The following is a 22361-nucleotide window of genomic DNA, read 5'->3' as shown; positions in this document are numbered from 1 at the left end:
CTTGTTAATTAACTTGTGATCCCCACGTAACAGGGCAGGTGGGCCCTGAGAGGCACCCAGCAGGGATTCAGCCAGCTTCAGCAGTGGGGCAATGTTATGAGCAGTCCTTGACTATCAGCATGGTGAAGTTTTGGGCGGTTCCCAGGTGATTTGATACAACAACAGTGTTTCTCTTCCAGCTCTGGAGGAGACCCAGCCGGAAACCCCTTTGCCTTACCCTGCAGGAACAGGGTCAGCACTGACCCGTTGATGAGGCGACGGGTTGGTTTGGAGCTCTTGGGTGCTGCTGTTGGGCTCAGTCGGCACTGGCCTGTGCTTTGCTGTTACTTTGCCCTGATTATTGTGGCAGAGAGAAACATTTTATTCATACCTACGGATTAGACGTCTGTGTTAGTGTCCACCCTATGCAAATTGATCACTTTTAATGTTTAAGTGAAATCTGTGGATTTTTTTCAAACATTTCTCATTTGAGTGCTATTGTATTTGCTATTCAAACGTCTCTGTTGCAGACACTGTGTTTTGTATAGCACGGTGCAGTACCTTCTGCTACTGGAGCTTTTCTCCGCGTGTATTTGGGAGCAGCGAGTGCATCGCTGCGGCACTGCGACCCCGCCGGTGGAGGAGCACGGGCCGGATCACTTAACAAGGGGACTGACAGCGCGTTTATTGACGCGATTACGTGCCGAGGCAAGTGCAGGTGCTTCCCGAAGGCTTATGAACGCTGCACGCCTGCCAGTAGCTCCGGCAGCGCCCGGTAACAGCCGGTGGCACTGTCTTCGGACAGCAGCGCCGCCAGGAGGCGCGCAAGGCACAGGCCGGAGAAGCAGCGCGGCGGGGCACTGCCGGGACCTGCCCAACCCGCGCTCGTTCCACCGGCCCGGCCTCGCCGCCGCCAGCGCCTCCGCCCGCTCCCGCTGCCAGCTGCGGCCCCCGAGGCGGGGCGCCTCCAGATGTGACCGCCGGCCCCGTCGCCACGCCATTGGCTCCTCCTTACCGGGCGGTGCTGCTCATTGGCCCGGCGGCAGCACGGCGGAGCCGGCGATAGGCGGGAGGCGGTGCTAGGGCGTGGCTAACCGCGCCCGCCGCCCCCTCCCCCCCACCGCAGCGCCGCGGCGCGGCCCCATTTCCCGATGCTGCCGCGGGCTGCAGCGCTGCCGCCGGGCGCCTCGGCGGGGCCTGAGTGCCGCTCGCCGCCGCCCGCCGGCTTGGAGGAGGAGGAGCCGTCGCGGCTCTGGGGCCGGGCCATGGCGAGCGGCGGCACCGCCGAGAGCGTCCCGCGCCGGGCGGAGGCGGTGGGGCCGCAGGCGGAGGCCGCGGAAGAGCCGGAGGGCAGCAGCCGACGGTGGGGCGCGCAGCACGCCGGGGCCCGCGAACTAGCCGAGCTCTACTCCCCAGGTGAGGGCAGCGGCGGCGGGCAGCGCCCCGTGGGGACGGCCGGGCGGGAGGACGAGTGGCTCCCCTTGGGCGCTGGGGGTCTGGCACATTGCGGGACGACTCCTCTCAGGCCCGGTTCCCCTCGGAAGGGTGCTCGGAGGCCAGGGTGCCCAGGAGGAGTGGGGCATGGGTACCTGGCTGGGCCCTGCCGGGTCGGGCCCTGCCCTGCTAGGGCCGGGCGAGGCGGTCAAGGGCTGTCGGCGGTGGGAAGCCGCATGCCGGCGGCCCTACGGCCGTCAGCTGCCCGCCCTCATCGCGGCCTGGGCTGAGCTGGTGAGTGCGGCTGCTTAAAGGGGTCTAAGAGACGTGCTACGCTACTGGAGTTGAGGTTTTCCGCCTGGAAATTGTCCACAATGAGTACTCTTCCCTTTAGAAATAAGCAAACAAGAAGTGAACCTTTCCATCCCAAAGCAGATGTACAAATATATGGTTGCTAAGCAAGGTGACAACAGAAGCTGTCACTTCAGAGTATTTATTCAGTGAACGACTCAAAGATGCTCAGTCCTGGCACCCCAGAAAAAGGTAGAGGTATGTTCGAGTTCTGGTTTTGGCCTTGTCATTCTGAAGCTTGCCGTTAGAGCAGTGAAGTGACAGCAGCTATGGAAATAACTACAAAGTGCTTATGACAAAGTGTGTCATTTGATGTCAGCTGACGGTGAGAGTAGTGCCAGGTGTTCTTGCCTTTCCCAGCGAATCCCTTTGCAGGTGAAGGATTGAGAAGGGGAAGACACGTTTTCAGTATGCTGCAGCTCCCAGCAGAACAGCTTGGCTTGCACATTCAGGGCAGTTACTGGCAAAGCAGGTGGTGTTAGTTGCACAGAACAAGTAGTGATAAGAAAGCAATGACATTCCTTAGTTTGTCAGTTTTATAGACTGTTCAGGGCACGTCTGTCCATTTCAGCTTGCACTGATCACCTCTACCCTGCCTTAAGAGTGGGTGATGTTTGACATCTTGTAACTGATCTAGGTAGACAGTTCTCACCCAGGTAATGACTGCTCACTGTGCTTTCAGGTGCCATAGGAAACCACTGACAGCAATCACTGGCTTTACTATTATGCTCTGCTCTTGCTGATAAGGAAAAGATTTTCCTCCCCAAACAAGTTGCTACCCTTATCTTTAGCTATAGACCAAAGTACCTGGGAAGTCTGTGACGTGGTACGTGTATAGTGATATTTACCAGGAATGAGCTGTGATAATATATTAGACTTGCATTTTTTTTCTGGCATTACATAACTTGTATAAGTGATGTCAGAGTATGTGTTACAGTGGAAGCACATGATATTGAATTACTGAATCCTTAATAATAAGGATTGCATATCCTATGCACAGTTAGCATGACTTTGGAGTGCTTCTGTGACTTCTTGAAGTGCATACTGTGTGGCTGTGTCACCTTATTCCTCCTTGCAGGACATACTCTTAAATTTGAGCGCTCTTTGAACACAAATTACTGGTGCTGACTCTGCTTCTTCAACTGCTCATCCTTTGCAGTCCATCCAGAGCTGGCACTGTGTTTCTGGGCTCAGATATCTCCAGTCATGTTGGTATCCTTGCAATCAGCGTATGGTGGTGTTTGCTTAGACTGAACTCATGAGACTTGATAGTAAGAAGCCTTGTGTTTCCTGAAGTCAGCTAATTGTTCCATGAGGATCTCCCCACTTAGCTCCTCTAATCAGGGCATGGTTTTTCTTTATGCAGGAAATGAGTATTAATTAACTCTTACTTTCATTACTCCAGGGATCTCTTTATAGAATCTCCCACACTGTGACCTGCTGATGTCTTGAGATAAATTAAGACACAAGAACAAATGTAATTTTATGGTTCTCTTCTCTGCTGCTGCATAGAATTCTATTGTATCGATATAGGGCCTTCTAGAACAAAACTCTAGAAGTCTTTCTTCATGCTTCTTTAAAATTGCAGGCACATGGGAGATAATACTGATCCTTCTTTGGTGTTCCTACTTTTGTTTTTGTTGCTTGGTACAGTTGAGAAGGCTGCCTTGATTTCGCATTTAGGAGAAGAAATTTGATCAGGTCAGCGTAGAGGAGTAGTAGGAAAGAAACTCTTGTCCTGAACACATGCCAGACATGTGAGTATGCCTCTACTCCTGAGAGAGGACGTGCAGCTTGCATGTAGCTCTTCGTGATTGTTTCACTTGCACTTTGCCTCGGATTCAAGCAGTGCAAAGTGGGGTTAGCTTCTCTGGGAAGCCCTGAGCCCCTGAAATAGGCAAAGACTGTCTGTTCTTGAGTGCATGAAGAGCTAACTACAGCCAAGGCCTTCTGGGTCAAGGTGGCAGATCAGATCTCCTTCCTGGATTTAGGCATTAAAGGTCTGTTCCTCATGCTTTAATCCATGCAAGTCTTGGGTTGAGCACTCCCTTGCTGTCAGCATCAGTGCCTTGTGAAGATCTAGCAGTGATTGGCAGAAGCTTTCTGCTCCCAGTTTGAATATTCGAAGTTTTCTATACTTCTGTGTGTCTGTTCCCTTTTTATAGGCAGTAAGTGAAGCTTCTGTAGATGTATGAGAGCATTTGTGTCAGTTCCTCCTCTTTCCTTATTCTGTCTCTTATATGTCAGAATGGTTGAGAGGTTGTAGCCCTCTGCCTGGAAGCAGGCAGGCAAAGACAAGACTGCAGGAGTTAAGTAAGCAAGCTGAAGAAGTGTACCTGCAATGTTAGGAAGGCAATTTTAGGGCCACTGAAATAGGGGATGTTGCTTTTTCTTGTTAGCACAAGAACCGATCAGAAGGTGATTTAAGCGCAGGACATCTGAGGCTAGAAACGTGTTCCTGGATCCAGCCACAGCAGCAGCACTGAATATTGAATGAAATGCAAATTTGCAAAAGATGTGATGCAGGGGAACATTACGCCAGCAACCACAGGGAACAGGAAACTAGGACAATGTGAGATGTCTGATTTGTCCCTGTTATTTGGGTAAGGGCTGAGGGAAGAGCTTAGTAGTGGCTCATGGACGAATAATGTCATTTAAGAAAATATGCACACCTCCTGTGGATAAATAAGTTTCTGTTTCAGTTCCACCTCAAACAGATGGAACAAGTTATCCAGGCAGTAGAATAGTCTGTATCATTATGGACTTCAAAATATCCTCTCAGATAAAAACAAACCACTTTTTTCCTTTTTTTTTTTCCCCATAGGAAAGAGACTACAGGAATGGATCTCTGTCATCTTATGCTTCTCTCTGATCTGTTTCAATTTTTACAATCTTCTCTTCTACCTGCGACTGGAACACACACCCTCTGTTATTGTGGGGATATGTAAGTAGGAGCTGCTCCTCTTGTAATGCTGCAGACATATGTGTGAGCTTTCAGGCTGGACTAGCTGTTAGAAATGTGTGTGTGCAATTGTACTGCCTCTGAAGCTGAGACCATCTGCAAAAAATAGTTCCTGCTTTGTGTCTTTCATTGGCTTCTCAGTATCTCAAAGGTGAAGTTTTTAATGTAGCTGTTTGAATTTGGTGTTCTTAACATGGTCATTGCAAGCGTAAGACCTGTTGGTAGGGAAAATAGCTGCTAGGCCTGTCAGAGCTGGATGTGAAGGACATAGATTAACAAAAATATTTGCAAGAACTTTTCAGAGAACGAAAGCCTAAGAGAGATCTTACTAAAGATGTTTCAGGCATCACACTGGCTTGGTTTCTGAGGACTGATAACTGAACTCAAGAATTTAGCTAGATTATGCTTTTTATGTTAGGATATGAAGTTTGGCTTTTATCTTAAATCTCTTTCCAGCAGTACAAGAAAAGTAGCTCTCTTGTGGTAACAGATGTGACTCCTGGTCTCATATTACTTGATTGGAAGCGTAGGCAAGCAAGCTCTGCCTCATATCTTTGGCTTGGGTGTGTAAGAGTGTTTAGGTGCCGGCTCTGGCAGTACAGAGCTAGCTGGCCTAGGTGCAACATGAGTTGGTCATTTTGCCTTCTCACAGAGAGGGGAAGAACTAGTAAAGGGTTCTAGTTTGATGCTGTACAGCTTTACTTATAGAATCAGGAACTGCATGGAATTATCTAAAGGAAAAACTTATCTTAGAACAAGCTGTGTGAAAAGAAACGCCCCAATGTTCATTGCACCATTGAAAGTCTAAACCTATTAACAACTTGAATGTTGCTTAATGCTTGGAGTGATGAGTATCCGTGTTGACACGAGCTTTGTGTTACCGGAGCAGTGTTGAAATGCTATTGTACAGAAACTGTATTTGAGGGCAGGCAGGAAAGAGGGAGGGTGGGTGATGGAGTAGGGGGGAGCTGAAGCAGTGGTTGGCTGTTGGCATTATCTGAGTGGCACAGGCGACTTGTAGCTGTATGGCCACATATGTAGGGGAAGAGACGTGGGGAAAGAGAACAGGATTACATTTAGAAACTGAAGTCAGCTCCTCAGTGCACACCTCTCCTAGCAAAAGCTTGTAAGCTTCTAGCATGGGATGAAGGAGGGGAGAGAACAGTAAGCACTTCACCAGTCTTCTGCTGTACTTGTGATGCATTCTGAATGTTCTCACGTTGGGTGTGTATAAATGTTTACATACTTTGATATCAATAGCCTCGTTACCTGAGGGGAGAACTAATGGTGCCATTCATTAGAACACCACAGAAGCTAGCTACAAGTGTAAAGCTTCTGTGGTTTACAGTAAAAGTAACTTCTCCATTAACTCTGAGGTCTTTTTTACAAGAGAATGGCACTTCTCCATAATCACTGTTACATATTGTTAATGATTTAAAAAAAAAGCAAACAAAAAATGCTACACCCCCCCAGTCAAACTGCTTTATGATTGATGCTACAAATGTTTGCTGAAGCTGAGAAGTGCTCATTCTGGGTGCCTGTTGTCACAGGTTGAGTTAAAGGTTATTGGCTTTGTGTTGGAGCTAAGAGGGAGTCAGTGTCCTCCCACTGAGTCCTACTCTTTCATTTGGCCCAATTTAGTCATGCCCACTCTCAGCTGATGAGGTGGAGGTGTTGGAAGGAATAGAGATGAATGTGGCATGAGAACTGCCCCATGATGATTGTGGCAGATGTAGAGAAGAGAATGAGTAACAATAGTTAACCTGTGGTGCATTCTGTTTGCAGCTGGCATTCATCTTGGAGATAATATTGATAAAAACTTGAGTTCTCTGATATCCTGGTTACCAGTTTAACTGATAAAGCAGCTAATTCAGCGATAGTATTATTTAAGTAGTAGTGAATGATTACACTAGCAGAATCTGGATTCTGTGTAAATAAAGTAGTGTGGAAATAATATAGTGTGTACAAAAATGCATGCAATAAAATAAGTGCTGCATACTGTCTCACTTCAATACATTTTTTCTCCAGGCAAAATCTGAAAGATGTTTATAACTCACAATGATGATTACATTTTATTAAGTTTGTGAAGCTCATCTCCACATATGTCCTGATTGCTGAGTGCCACGTGCAATACAGTGGGTAAGATAGGGAATATTGAGTCACAGGCATCATCCGATGTATTCCCACTGAGACCTTTCCTGAAGTTTAGATTGGAATATCGACCTTTGAGTTGAGATCACAAAGTAACAGTTATGGTAGTAAAGACATTGCCTAGATCCAGTTCAGTTCAAATCTTTGGAAATCTGAAAGTGCTCAGTGATCTGATGGGCTGGTTGGGACACCCTGTGTACCCTTGAATAAGCTTTTTCTTTTAAGAAATAGGGAGCAGTTTATCTTCTGCATCATTTCAACCATCATAAACCCTGTATCTGTAATTAAAGACTGTGTTTTATCTGCTCTTCTTGTGCCTTTGGAGGCACACATAACATTAGTAATACTGTAAATATCTTTAATCTAGAAATTGCTAGGACAAAAAAAATCTTATCCTGCTCATGCTGGCAGTCCAAAAGCCCTTACTTCCTTGTATGGTGTGAGCAGGTAGTCTGCCAAGAGCTGAACTCAGGTGGCAGGCTGTCATTTGCTGTGTTGAATCACCCGTGGGCAGGTTACTCATGCTGTGGAGGGAAGAATTGTGAGGCCAGAACTTTATGGCATTGTTCTAAAGTAGTTTTTGAACTGGGCTGTTTTCTGCTGACTGAAGATGATCTTCCCAGAAAGGAAGAGGCTTGCAAGTTTCTTGCCTTGTCTCTTGTAAACCAGCCTGGAAGACAATTCTCTTCCATTCCTCAACATCAGTAAAATGAAAATAATATAAAGCAGGCAGATGATGGATTTATTCTGTTGATGTTCTTTCTGTGTTAAACCCAGTCATGTGCTGTTCTGGATATCCTCCACTGCTAAGAAGCTATGAAATTTTTCCTCTTTGTGTAAGCTGACAGTTATACAGATTTGAATGTGTGCTTGTTTGGTGGGGTTTTAAAAAACTATTGGCATTTGCATTTGTAACTCCAGGGAAACCTTGGTTAGGAAGACTGGGTGTGATGGAGGTTCAATGCCTGCTGCTTTAGCTGCAGCTGAATCAGGACACCCATCTAGCAGCCCTGCAGAACCAAAGCAACCTCTGCTCTTGTAGTGAAGCTCAGTAGTACCAGGGACAAGGCTGGTGTAAATATTACTTGTGTGAAAAGCCTCACCAAAACATTTAAGATGAAGCCTGAAATCTTTTGCACCTTTAGGTGAGTTTGTGGCATCCAGCACATTACTCAATATATATGAGTCATAGGTGGTAGATGAATAGCCTCTAGATAAAACCAGAATCCATGGTGTAATCTGTCAAACTTTTAATTTCCCCTCCCTCCTCTTATCTTTGTAAAGGGTTTTGAAGCCTTTTTTTCAAACTGACTTGTTTCTGACATTTAATTTTAATCTGCAGCTGTTTGTTCTTAACAGAGATTGTGTACTGCAGCCTTAAAAAAAAAAAAAAAAAAAGTGATGTTTGTGTTATAATCTGTTTATATTCATAAGAACTGCCCCACAGAGGGAAGATATCTTTAGAAACACCTTGGGAAGCAACCCAAGGTACAATTAGTCACTGTTGAATTGAGAGATGGGGAGCTAAATTCTTTAAACTCATTTGAAGTACATGCTCGTTATTGCAGATGCGAGTTTGTCAGCAGGACTGTGCTTAGTTTGCTTTTAAAATAGAAACTCCATCTGACCAAGGCCCCAAACCTTTTTGTTTCAAGCCTGAGTAGCTCTACAGAGCTGCCCTTGCTTAGCTGCATTGCGGAGCCAAGTGATGAGTATGTACTATGTAGGGAAGCTCTGGCACAGAGTAAAAGCACTCTAGAGACCACCGGTGCTTTAGGAAATGGACTGCTCTGCATGTGGGTCAGCCACTTCAAAGGCCTGCTGCTTTACACCAAGAGACAGAACTGTAACAATGTCACTTTACTCTGGATTTACTTTATACATTGCCACTTGTAGTGCCATGGATGATTTTAGTTTTTTTTCCTTAACCAGGAAAGCCTCAGCTAACAAAGGAAGATTGTCCTTTATTTCAGTATTGGTCCAAATAAGCCAGATGTTTGTCATCTAACACAGTCCACCTGAAGTAACTGTGAGTTACTTCCTAGCTGAAGGTAACTCTGTGTTTTCCATCCTAAAGTATATTATCTGTTAAAAATGGTAACTCTGCAAGTTGGGATTAAATAGATGTGCTTTTTTGCACTTTGAATGGCCACCAGTAAAACTGCACTAACACAATATGTGTTTTATCTCCTGTTGAGCTGTTCTGTATCAGTTGGATTAACCTGGGAGCTCCAGGCCTTTCCAGCACCGAAGGATCCTGAAGGCTGTTGGTCTTCAAAGTGGATCTATGGAGTGTGGTTGCTCCTTTGTACTCGGGCAGGTGATCTTGACACCTATTATCTGTTCTTCATGTAACCTGGGTTAGAGGATCAGCTATTTCAGGCATGCTAGCAGCTGTTCCTGAACAGAGTGGATGAAGACTATCCCCTCATGGGGGCAGATGAGGCCTCCCTGCCCCAGACTGCTTACCCTGCTGGTGAAGGGCAGCTGGTGATATTGGCCCATCTGCGCCTTCCCCCTTGTGTGCACAGCGGACGTGCTATTGCTCTTTGTCAGCAGCAGGGACTGGGACAAAGGAACCTCTGTGTGCCTGCTGAGCTGTCGGGGGCTCTCTTAAAGTTGCAGGGGACTTTGGCCAAAGGATTTAAGAACTAGGTCTCAGTGGCCCTGACTCAGAATAGTGCCTCTTGCACTTCAAGACACAGACACATAGTGGGGTTTTGCCTTGACAAAGCAACTTATAGTGAGGAGTGGCAGACTGATCAGCTTTGGAGAGGGCAGAGCTGGAACAAAACCAGTGTTATGGCTGCTTACACCCCACACAGGCAATGTTCAGGTGCTGAGTCTCCTCTGGATGCCAGTCTGTGTGCACAGCTGCCCAGTGCTCCTGAGAGCTGAGCTCACCCTACTCCAGTGCTGGGAGTGTTTTAAATGTATGAAACTGGAGACTTAGTTTGATTAGCCATACTAATGAAAGTATTGGAGGTTTTAATTATTTTTGTTTTAGTGAAAGAAAACTCATTCTTGGTTTCCATTTAGAACCTATTCTCTCTTTTTAAGTACTTGTGGGATGGCTTCGTTGTTTTTCTAGTAATGTGTTTTTGGGGGAAAAAAGAACACCTGGTGATACTCTGTGTAAGCCTAAGGCCTAGGTAGCATTGTGAGGATTTTGTCATGTACATGTGGTGAGTGCTGCACAAGCACTCCATCAGCTGGAGAAATAGTAGGAGTGGGGGGTTTTTTTGTGCTAACAGCCCAAGGTTAAAGATACAGAAATAAGATCTGGATGTTCATTAAGATTATCAAGTTGTGATTCTCATCCAAGTCCTGCTTTTGATAAATGAATATTTGCTTTAGGATCTGCTGCTGTTGAGCTCCAGTGGAGTCTGTACCCTGATTCCTTGAGGATCTGCCTTTGGTGGCAGATTCTGGCAGTGTTGCAAGCTCCCTGGTTGCGGCCTCGGGGCTGGTGTTCAGGTCTGTCACAGCTGGAGGCGAGACAGAGGTGTGCACTGTTCTCAGGCGGTGGATTATACAGCACTGCCGTAGTGGGAGAGACTGGAAGTGTCTGCTCTGAGCAGCATGCTGCTCACACAGAATAAGCTTGAGTGACTTAGGATAGACTTTCCCATCTCTGGAGTGCATATGTTGTAGACGTGGCATTATAATAGCAAATAGTTACTCTATATAATAATCATACTACATGTGATATCCAGGCCATTTGCTTTCGTAGTTCAGCTGCGTTCTCTGCTTGCTTGTGCTGCCAGGTCCGGTTCTGGCTGGGTGCTTCTCCTCCTCAAGCAGCCAAAATGATTACCCTTTCTTGTTAGTTTTTGAGTTGCTACACTTTATACTTTTTGAAACATGCAAGGCATATTTTCTTGGCCTGTAACTTGCCATAGTATCAAACCTCTGCCTCCCTGCCACTGAGTGTGGAATGATGTAGATGACTAAGATGTTTTGAAGCAAGTAAATAACAAACTGTTACTTTAGAATATTGATTTCTACAAAACAATGTTTTGGAATTAGCCACTGCCCTGACTCCTTCAGTGCTGCAACATTCAGCTAGTTCCTACAGTCCCTGGTTGAAAGTGACTGAGCTTCTCAGGGATGTTACACAATACCACCACGTTGTTTAATAATATCTTCTGCTGTTTTTTCCCTCTCCAGAGACTGAATTTTCACAGCAAATGTGAAACTTTATATACTCTGCTGTAAGGCTTCTGGCAATTCTGACAGCTGTATCTATGCAAAGCCAGCCTTACACACGGCTCTGTAGAATTTCAGTCAGTACAACATTGTGTTGTAAACCTGAAAAATAGCTTTATCTTTTTAACACCTTGTACCTCAAATGTCCTGCTCTCGTTTGGCTTCCTGCTGCTCAGCCCTGCGAGCAGCCAGGCTGCGGGAAGTGGTCGATGACTCAAAAGAGAAGCCCTTCATTAAGGTTGCAATGTCTCCGTTTGGTACTTGAGCAAGGAAAAGGAGGAGTTGGGGCTTTTCTATGATACAAACCTGTATGTATGGTCTGGTTTCTGAACAGAACAGGACTGGGAGCAAAGCTGTCTTGTGCTGATTATATGTTGGGGGCCAGTCACACTTCCTGGTAACCGGTGACTTGGCTGGCTGAGTGCCACTGGTCCTGCTCCAGCACGTCCCCTGCCTCGCTTCCTTGGTGGTGTCCGAGGGCGCAGCTGTGCCTGTAGGCATGCCTGTGTTAAGGGTCACAAGTACCGGGGGCTGAAGAAGAGCAGCCATTCTAGCAAGTGTCACTCATGTGTCGTCTTGTTTTAAAACTTCTGCTGCTGAAGTTCATTTAGGCACCTTTGCTCTCCCTGGATGCTAGGCCTTCTTCTCCTGATTCAGCAGTCTGCTTCCAGAAGAAAGAGATCTTGATGTTTTAAGCAAGTTCTACAGTTCACTTCTTCACTGCCATGCTGCCTTCCCCTCCTCCTGTGTACTTACTTCCTCTTCACATGAGGACCATGACTAGGCTGATCCTCTGTCCCACCACTCAGCGGGCTGCAGACAGACCGCTGTGTTTACAGCAGCTGTGCTTTGATCTTGCTGCTACTGAGTGTGTAAATCCAGTATTTGCACATCCTATATATCTATGCTGGGGATATCCTGCTTTTTCTGACTTTATGCTTAATTCATGTGCAGGGCTGTCAGTCCTATCCCACCTTCCCAACCTTGATGACAGAGCGAGTAGCTGTGCCTTGGTGTTCCCATTTTAAGGACCATGCCAGCCATATGAAAGTACTGAAATCAGTTCATTGCTATCCGAGGTCCCTTCTGACTGTAGACAGGGTGCAAACACTGTTACAATGCTAGTCACATACAACCTTTGGTACAGTTTTTCACTCTTTTATTACAACTTGTCATGCAGGACTGCTGAAGAGCCAGCAAGCCCTTCTGCAGAGAGGCTAAAATACAATTCATGGTAGTTAGTGCTTTTCGGATTGCTGTAGTATAATGCACGGCTTCAGGCACCCTTCATTCTTTCCTCTTAGCTTTCTACCAGCTGACATCAAAGTAACATGGGAAATATCCATTGAGCTGTCAGTATTTTGCCTCCCTGTTTGTTGCTCTTCCTGCTGTGATTTCAGGCTCTGGTAATGCAGGGTGCTGGAGGCATTGCGGGTTAATAGGACGATTAGCTCAGCAGGGATGGTATTTTACTTGTTGCAAAGCAAAATGTTTGGCTATCTTCCCCCCTGAATCAAGGCTGTTTGCTCTTTCAGCAGCTAGGTGCAGATCTAAAAGCTATTGCACTCCACCCTGTCTCACTGCAGCTTAAGTGTGTGCTCTGAAACAAAACCAAGTGCACAGAATATATTGCATATAAAATAAGCTGTCTTCAGGACAATCAGGTGATACATAAAGGATGAAGTGTCTCCTGCTGTGTTTCAGAGTTTGGGCAAACTAGAGATGGTTTCAGCAGTGGGGATAGGTTTACAATATGGAAAAATGTCTTTTGGGGTAGGAAGTGCCACACTTTTCCTGACTCTTTCTTCTCCTATTTTGAAAATGAAAAGACTGCAGAGGTGAGAGATGAGCTCAGCAAAAGGGAACCACAGGGAGGGGTGCATTTGAATTATACTGTGCTGCATGCACTGCAGGCAACTCCTGTGCCCTGCAGGTAAAGAGCTTTTGGTCAATAGTAAGAGAACGCCTGTTTCTCTTCTGTGTTCTAAGAATTACCTGCTCTTCAGCAATCTTGCTAATGTTACAAGAACTTTAATAAACTGGACTCTCAAGGCTAAGCATCCCAATTAGAGTAGGGAAATCAGGCAAAGTTCAGGTTTTGGCCAAGATAAATAAAACTTCTGTGATTTATGGGGAAATAGCACATTTGTTTCCTGGTGTATCTCAGATTACTTTTAAGTTTCTGTGAGAGAGGGAGGAGTAACAAGATGGCTTGGAGTCAAAGCAAGATGAACAACAATTCTAACTTTTGGGTTGGATTACAAGTGAATTAGAATTGTTCTGCCTAATATCTTAGCAAGCAGAGGGATACCTGCCCATCAGAAACAGCCTCTGCTGTAGACAGGAGAGTGTGCTCGAAGAAAGTCTTCAAACACATAGTAAAACAAATCTTGGCAGTGGAGGAGAAAGCCAAGAATTCTAGCTTCACAGACATCTGAGGAAGAGCTGACAAGGCAAGCAGAGCAAGAGCCAGATTTGCTGTTTCTGATGCAAAGGCCTTGTTACAAAGGACAACTTCTGTAAACAAGCTGATTTTTGTAAATGTCAGTGGGGAAAACTACAGCACTATGTTTCAGCCACACTGACCTGGCCGAATGGCTCCTGCTGCTGTGGTTTGCATGGGCTCAGGCTCCTCTGAGAACTGCCAGGCATGCCAAGAGTAAGTCACTGTGCCCTGTGCTCTGAGCACCACATAAGAGTAGGGAATGGCTAACTGAAGTGGCTACAACCATGTGTTCTGAACATGTAATCTTTATTTCTGTTGCTGTGATTCATTGAACAGTAGGCTGCAAGATGAGTATGTAGTGCTTTAATTGACATGGACTTTGTGTGTGTGATCTTGAGGGCCTTGCACAGAGCTCAGACACTATCAATTCCCAGGCACTTTGTGTTTGCATAGTGTGCAGTAGCTGCTTTGAAATTTGGGCCCTACTTCTGCTGAATTCTTCAAACCACACCTGCAGCTAAGTATGTGCTGCCTTCCTCTTCCAGACCCTGAATGCTGGCTTTGTGGAGAATCGCCAAGTATGCTTTTGTGTGTGTATGTATTCACTGGGTGATCCATCTCAGAAAAAATGAGCAGAAGGATCTTGCTGGTATTTGTATTAACCTGAAGGAACAGTGCTGTGGTGAAAAAGATCCTGATTCTTAGTCTGATTTATTCTTCAGAAAATCAAGGCTCCATCTAGACCTGCTTAATCTCTCTTGAAACCTGCTCAGAGTGAGATGTGCAGGCTTGAATTGGTACCTCTGGGTGCCTCTACCCTTTGAAGACCAGGATCTGACAGTACTAAAGCCCTTAAGCATAGAGACCCCAAGGCAGTATCTCTTTCTTTGTGTTGCTGTAGCCATATTTCTGTGCTGTGTGCCACATTCCCCCAGCCTCTCTGTTAAAAACAGAGGAGCTTCTTTGGCCACCTTCCCGTTTTTCTTCCTCAAAAGCATAAAATGCAAGAGTGTCCCAAACTGTGTTGGAGACTTCATTACTGAAGGGTTGGGAACTTGGGAGATGGATGACTTATTCAAGTGAAGAGCAATAGCGACCTGTTGAACAGCATCTGACAGGTCTGTTGTGAACTGGAAAACACATAGCTGTTCAGATAACATTGCTGTCTTTATTCTTAAATGTCAAGATTAGTGAGAAAGTTGGATACACAGATTATCCAGACTAGGATAGCAAAAATAAGGCTCTATGTACAAGAACTGAAAAATCGCCTTTACATGACCGCAGATTTAAAGTTACTGTGGTAGGCAGACAGGAAAATCTTTACCCTTGCTGGCACAACCTCCCTGTGGTGATGCATCTGACTTTGTACACTTGTCATACTAGCTCAATGTGTCCCTCACATCATTAGCATGGTTTCTGGGGCCTTGCCTTCAGCTGTGCAGATGCTTAGAGTTGTTTGATGTTGAGTCTTATTTTGTGAACAACATTTCTGTACCCAGGAGTGGCTCCGTAACTGGTGCTTGTCTGCAGTCAGCAGAGTTCAGTGGTGCTTGTTTGTGGGTGTAAGTAGCCAAGGGAGAAGAGAAGGATCTGCAGATGGAATTATCTGATGGACAGCTATAACAGCTGTTTTACAACCAACTAACCTGTTAAATGCTACTGAAGATGATGGTAAGCAGGTCTAAGTGGTTCAGTTCTAATTTACTAGTATTTTCCATACCAGGAATGGTAAAGGTTTGTCAGATGGGTTGAACGTGTTTAATGACAACTGTAACTATCAAATGGTGTCCTAGTTGCCTGGCCTTGTTCAGATTGTTTAGATCTCATGTGATTCTAAAGATCTGAGTTAGATAAACATGTAAGCTTGCAACTGGGTATAAAATGTGAGCCCACCAGTAAAAGTGCTTGTGTGTATCTAACTGTTTCTCTCTCATTCAAGTTGCAGGAGTTATCACGGCTGACTTTCTGTCAGGATTATTTCACTGGGGAGCAGATACCTGGGGATCTGTGGAGCTACCCATAGTTGGAAAGGTTTGAGTTTCTTATCTTTAAGCTTGAAAAAGTTATTATATACTTTTCTGGAACATTTCCAGTGTTCCCAGATGGGTTGAAGAGTGTATATAAGCTATATGTATCTTGCAGTCTTGCCAATGTAACCAGCTCCTCCACTAGACTCCTTTACTCAATGACACTCAATTGCTGGTGAAGTGCCATGTTTATGCTTGGCCTAGATGATGTGCAAGGTGTCACTCATCCATTTTGTCACCTTGATAGGGTTTGCACACAGATTGTTGATACCGGTGTACACAGACCTTCCCAAAGTCCTGTGGGAATAGCCTGTGACACCACAAGGGTAGAAACCTGGCTAGACTGCTATAGGCCTTCTAAAAGGCCAATAACACAGAGATGTGGAGTGTTGTTCCTGTAGTTACTCTCTAAAAGCTGTCTCGTAAAACATGAAGGTACTCCAGTTAGAATCTTTCTAATTCTCACTGCTACTGGCCCCTATTTCACAGGTAGTAGTGTTAGAATGGTGATGACTGAAGACTTAGATTTCTGCAAATGTTTAGTGGAAGATGCACTGGTTCTGTAGTAAGCAATTACTATTTGGTAAGATACCCTTCTTCACAGCTACCATTGTTTAGTCTTCACAGTGCAGTATTAGAGGGATTGCTATTAAATTATGTATATATATGAGATATTTCTTGTAATTATCCAGAAATACATGAACCAGAACAGCAAATTCATATGCACTTTAGGGTTTTGTTCACCTTCAGCAGACTTGGGAATCCTTAAATTTGTATCTGGACCATAGGGATTTTTTTTTAACAACAATAACAAAAAAAAGGGCACTGCAGGAGTTTCTGCACTGAGAGAAGCTCAGGCTGGTCAAGACCCCTTTGCATAGACTGCACACAATGCAGATAACTATCCTAGTTTTGCCATCCTAATCTTGCCTATCACATTCGCTCTGTCTCCTTTGGGATTGTGTATTCAGGTGTGATTTCTACCACTGGAGAAGACATTTCTCCAGTCTGACTTCCATGGGTTTGCCTAGCCATTTACCTTGCATTTAGTCTTAGTGCTGGCTTCTGTAGCCCCCACAAAATGTTAGGTTGAATTTATTTTTAAAGCATTTTCTTGATTAGTGATGATTGGCATTGACCTATATTTGTGAGTTCCACAGGCTTACTCTGCCTGTGAAAATGGAACACAAACCCTATGAGGAGAGGCTGAGGGAGCTGGGGTTGTTTAGCCTGGAGAAGAGGAGGCTCAGGGGTGACCTCATTGCTGGCTACAACTACCTGAAGGGACATTGTAGCCAGGTGGGGGTTGGTCTCTTCTGCCAGGCAACCACCAATAGAACAAGGGGACACAGTCTCAAGTTGTGCTGGGGAAAATATAGGCTGGATGTTAGGAGGAAGTTCTTCACAGAGAGAGTGATTGGCATTGGAATGGGCTGCCCAGGGAGACGGTGGAGGCACCATCTCTGGAGGTGTTCAAGAAAAGCCTGGATGAGGCACTTAGTGCCATGGTCTGGTTGATTGGATAGGGCTGGGGGATAGGTTGGACTGGATGATCTTGGAGGTCTCTTCCAACCTGGTTGATTCTATGAATGGGATGCTGAGGTTTTGACTCGAGAGACTAGAGGTCATAAGTGAAAATTAAGAAGAATAAAACCAAAGCAATAAAAAAAATGGATTTGAGTCTGGGAACTAAATTGTTTTGCAAATCTAAGTTACCTGAAGTGTTGTCATCACAACAGTTTGAATCCTGGTTATGTGCTCTGTATTATGGAACTCTATTGATTCAGTTGTCAGCTTTGAATGCATCTGAGGTTCTAAGGGGTTTTTCTTTCCAAGATCATTAGTGAGCCATGGTGTCATTGTTTATCCATTTGGGTCTTGTGTTTTTTTTTTCCAGGCCTTCATCAGACCCTTTAGAGAACATCATATTGACCCCACAGCAATCACCAGACATGATTTTATAGAGACCAATGGGGACAACTGCTTTATGACACTGGTCCCATTGGCAAACATGGCATACAAATTTGTGTCTTTTCCCCCAGGTAAGTTGCTACTTTTGACTTCAGATGTTGATATTTAAATGAAAGTTTTGTCTATGAAGCTAGGAGAAATCAATGAGTGCAAGATGACAGCTGTTAGAAGCATGATGTTGCTGGGAGGAGGGAAGGAAAGTTTGGGTTTTTTTTCTTGAGATGAGGGAGTGAGATCCTCTAGCTCAGCAGATAATCTGTGGCTGAAGAGTCTTACAAGGAGTCATTAGAAGTGACAGTAAATGTTATTTTTTTATGAGGGATCAAACTGTGTGCATATAGGGGAAACTCGTTGCTTTGAAGTGTGTAAAAGTGCTTCATCCCTCTGTACAAGCATTTTATTTGCAAACCAGAAGTGCAAGAATTAAAAGATGAGTTTGGCTTTATAGATGGTAAACTCAGAATTTAACTTGCTGCTCATGGTGAGTTGGCAGATGCTGACACTTACCATCCTGTCTTGTTACATTCTGGAGTTGCTTGTGGCACACTGGTTCTTGTAACACTTCTGCCAAAGCAGCTCCACTGAGGCCTTTGTTAGTTCCTGCAGCACCAGGCAGCTGTCTGGACAAGACATAATTTTTCTAGTAGAATTTTGCCTTTTCATAAATGGTATTTAAAGATCCCCATCTTGTTTTGCAGAGGCACTATATGAAACGTGTCCCTGGGAGTGTTACGTCTTTGCCCTTATCATCTTCATAACCATGACGAACCAGATTCACAAGTGGTCCCACACGTACTTTGGTCTTCCACGCTGGGTGGTGTTCCTGCAGGACTGGCACATTATCCTGCCACGGAAGCACCACAGGATCCACCACGTGTCTCCACATGAGACCTACTTCTGCATTACAACTGGTACTGCCATCCTCTTCATCCTGCAAGCTCTCTTCTCTTGGCTAGTGCCATTCACCTGGCAAGATGTCATTTAGTGACAGCCTTTTCAATACTTAGAAAATGATATGGGGAAGTTAGGCATGCTAAGAGCACAGTTAAATTGGCTTTGTTGCTTAAAAAATGGGAGGGGAAGACTCGTGATTAGCTAAAAGGTAACTTTCAGCCTGACTATCTCAATGATACCGAGATCCCATTGCATGATTGCTTGATAATCTCATGCTAGTAATGGATTTTAAGTCTTAAAGCTGCTGTTCCTTAAAAGGATGCTGCTATCTGCAAGTGTAGCTTAGCTTGAATGCTTGTTTTTAAAGCAAGGCTTCTGGATTTTAAGCATTCATTCTGATTTGGGGCAGAGGAATGGATAGACCTGCAGAAAACTGGCTTTAGGTTCCTCCTGTACCTATATTAAATTTTATTCCCACTGTACAGGTGGGCATACTCAGTCACCAGTGCTACACATTCCTGAATAAGTAAACAAGTTAATCAGATGGCTGGAAATAAACCACGCTGGTTCTTCATTCTGTCTTTGGCTTTGACAGACTGGTTTTGGAATCTCTGCCAAGAGTCAAATCTTGTTCTTACGGCCAGAATGTTATGTAGCATGGAGCAATGAAGGAGCCTGGCTTGACAGATATGGCAAAAGTCACCCTAAGGACCTTTTCCAGTCCTACTATGTCCTGGAAGCTTAAGGCTGGCCATTATTGGCAGTTTGGGCTAGTTGTGTTTTTATCTCATTATGGGAAACACCCACATGTGCTTCTGTTCACTCCCTGCTCTAAGGGTTCATATCCTACTAGCCTGATGTAACATGGCACAACAGAGTGAAAACTTGGCTTTTCCAGTAGAGCAAAGTGTTTCTGCAGCCCAAAGCCTCTTCCTTCAAGGCCAGAAGGAGGAGAACAGAAGTATGCAATCAATGAGCTATTTAAAATAGGCCTTTACCAGGTAAAATAGAAGTAGTTATTGTAAGGCACCTGTTCTAACTTGGGTTAGTAGATAGCCAAATCCATAGAGTATGCTTGGTTTCAGAGCTGACCTGTGTACATAAAGGTCTTCTCCTGAGTCATGGCCAGGGAAGGTGTCAGATAACAGAGCTTTCTGCCCTTCCCAGTGCTAAAGCTTTGGGACTGCCTGCCATTTTTAGAAACCAGGAAGGAGTCTTCTGCTCCTTGAAGTGATGACTGTATTAATGAGAACTGCAAGGGCATCAGCATACAGTGAATTGAGTGAATCTGCAGGATCTCAGGTGAGCTAGGAAAGGTCATGTTCAGCTACAGAAGGTGGCTGAAAGCCAGCATGCACTGGCTTGTTTTCCTAGGTCACTAAAGCTGTAGCTGTGTCTGGTTAGCAAGCTTAGCTCTCTAAAAAAAAAGTACTGTATTTTCAGTTGGAATATCTTAAATGTTCTCTCCCCTTAATCTTTCTGTCCTGTAACAGCTGTGTGTGCACTCTAAGACAACTGCAGCAAGGATAGCCATTTTCTGCTGGCTATCACTGCTGTGGGGGTGGCACTGGGACCTGGCAGAGCTGGCTCTGCAGTAACTTTCCTGTGCTCCAGTCTTGCTCAAGCTATCCTGCATTTTAGCTGTTTTCTGTAACAGCTGCTGCTGCTGCTAGCTTTCTGTCTCCATTGTGGTAACAGCTCCTTCGTTCCTGCCTGTCTTTTGGGTTTGTTTTCTTACACTCTTTTGCCTTTTTCCAGAAATGTGCACAGTGTAAAGTGTCACATGTGTGCTTACAGTATGGTTCTAATACAATACTTTGTATATCCATCTCTTCTTGGGTGCAGGAAAAGTTCTGCAGGCAAATAACATTCCCTGGTGCTGATTTTATTTTGCTTTTCCTAGCTTGACAACAATAAGAAAGAGGCCTAAAGCTGCAGTGTATACAGTGTGTTTAATAAATTCATGTAATACAAGTATATACATCATCCATTGGAATAAAACCCTGTGAAATTGCCACTTCATGCACTCTTCTGTTAGCTATGCAGAGTTGGGTTAGCATCAAAATACAGTATCAGAAAATCAAGTTAATGTGTTAATGAATATCCTAAAAGTGAGACATGAAGCCCTTGGGAATTTGGGGTGAGCCCTGTTAAGCTTGCGTGTGTCTCAGCCTCACAGTGTGCAATGCTGCATGTCTACAAAGCATTCAAAATGCCCTAAATCTGTAGGCTAAAAAAGATGCATTCAACTCATGTTGCCTGCAGAAAGTGACTGCAGATATTGCTGTTGTTACATACAGTGGTAAAAGCCTGTCCCATCTCAACCTGTTAGAGCCATCCTGGTTACTTGGAAAGCAGAAGTGCTGCATTGGCTGAGTTGCTGAGCTTTGGGAGCCTGCTGCAAGAGATGCTGCCTTTTCAGTCCAACACCAGCTGCTGTTCAGTGCAGGATGGTGCTGCAACAAGATTTCCTCATCACAGGCATCATTAACAATGCAAACCTGAAATTTTGCAGTGGCCATAAAGTAGTGCACCTCTCAACTCCCCTTACATTTTCCCTGTGTTTAGTTTAGTGAATGTTTTAAAGTACACACTGCAAGACACTGAACTTTGGATGCTATGACAAACTAACCCTTTTTTTTTTCCTTTGCACTCACTTAGGTTGGCTGAACTATCCATTAGAGAAGATAAGATTCTGGAGGTGTTTGGAGAATATTATCCAAGCAGTTACTGGGGAGAAGCCAAGAGCAGATGACATGAAATGGGCTCAGAAAATCAAATAACTTTTGCCAGCCTTCTGCAATCCTTAACTTGTTGCCAATGTTGTTTGTTGTTTTTTTTTTAAAAAAAAAGCCATCAGCCAAAATCAAGATCTGCAAAGAAATAACAGACTCTAAAGCACAAACTAAAAAGTGCTAACACAGACTGTAATGACAAGAACTAATTCTTAAAACAATACTTGAAATGAAGATGATTACTCTTGCTGAGCACCTTTTTGTTTAGCCATGTCTGCTTACATCTTAGGAAAAACTTCATCACTGTATCTCAAGGCTCTGGGGCAAGCCAGAAGGCAGGACAGTCACTCCATTGGTACATGGTGGCATAGTAAACGTGTGTTGTATCAACATTATTTAACAGTTCAAAACCAGCTTGTTGCCTAAGACCTACAGGGAGAATAGGTGACAAGGGTTTGTCACTTTGCGGTTGAGTCCAAATGCACTGCACAGAAAAAGTATGTCAGGAAAGGAAGCCTATAAAATCATCACTCTTCAATGCACTTAGTGATTGATAAACTTACAGCTGTCTTCACTATCATGTTAAATCTAATAGATGTCACGTGGAACAGACTTCAAGAATCCCACTCCACCAGTGGGCCACGAATCCTCAAGTGTCTTCAGTTTCCCTTAAAATTGTTCTACTCTCTACATGGAATTAAACCATTTCTGCATAAGCCTTCAACTTAAGCCTCTGAGGAGAGAAAGGGCACCCAGTACAACACATGCTCATGTTTGTTCATGTGGAGTGCTCACTGCTGAGTCTTCTATTAAGTGTTTCCAACCCTGGTAATAAATGTTTAAAATAGTTCTAGCATTGGGCACATTGCAAATAGCTGTATTCAAGAGCTCAAGGTATCAAACTTGTAATGTTAGAAGGGAAATGTCAATGACTGGTGTTTTGTTATTTTCTTTTTTTTTTTTTTAAGGTGCTTGCTTGTTTCTGTAAATAATATAAAGCCTTAATCTCTTCTGGTGTAATGGAATAATATTTTAATGTGATGTTTGAATGTATATAATATATTTATAACAAAGCAGTTGGATAATACTAATCACGTTTGTTAAGTCTTGTTGCTCTTCTTTATTCATGCATTGTCACCATTTAGTCCCAAGAATGTGATCACTGGTTGCAAAATGGTTCGTGCTGTTCCAGCCACAGGGAA

General features: G+C 44.5%; 1 protein-coding gene across 2 annotated transcripts; it reads left to right on the top strand.

Annotated features, from left to right (window-relative positions):
* The first annotated feature begins 1105 nt into the window (after positions 1-1105).
* Positions 1106-22250, top strand: PEDS1 (plasmanylethanolamine desaturase 1). 2 transcript variants are annotated; one of them, XM_064167838.1, is made up of 6 exons: positions 1106-1395; positions 4589-4708; positions 15472-15563; positions 17457-17601; positions 18229-18441; positions 21086-22250. In XM_064167838.1, the coding sequence occupies exons 1-6, from the start codon at positions 1131-1133 to the stop codon at positions 21205-21207; spliced, it is 957 nt and encodes a 318-aa protein (XP_064023908.1). In that variant the 5' UTR covers positions 1106-1130; the 3' UTR covers positions 21208-22250. The 2 variants fall into 2 exon arrangements, with proteins under 2 accessions (XP_064023908.1, XP_064023909.1); XM_064167839.1 differs by lacking the exon at positions 4589-4708.
* Positions 22251-22361: the final 111 nt, after the last annotated feature.

This window comes from Pogoniulus pusillus, chromosome 29 (genome assembly GCF_015220805.1).
Source record: "Pogoniulus pusillus isolate bPogPus1 chromosome 29, bPogPus1.pri, whole genome shotgun sequence".
NCBI classification, from domain to species: domain Eukaryota; kingdom Metazoa; phylum Chordata; class Aves; order Piciformes; family Lybiidae; genus Pogoniulus; species Pogoniulus pusillus.
The sequence above is the reverse complement of the archived record's forward strand: the minus strand, read 5'-3'. Positions and strand labels throughout refer to the sequence as shown.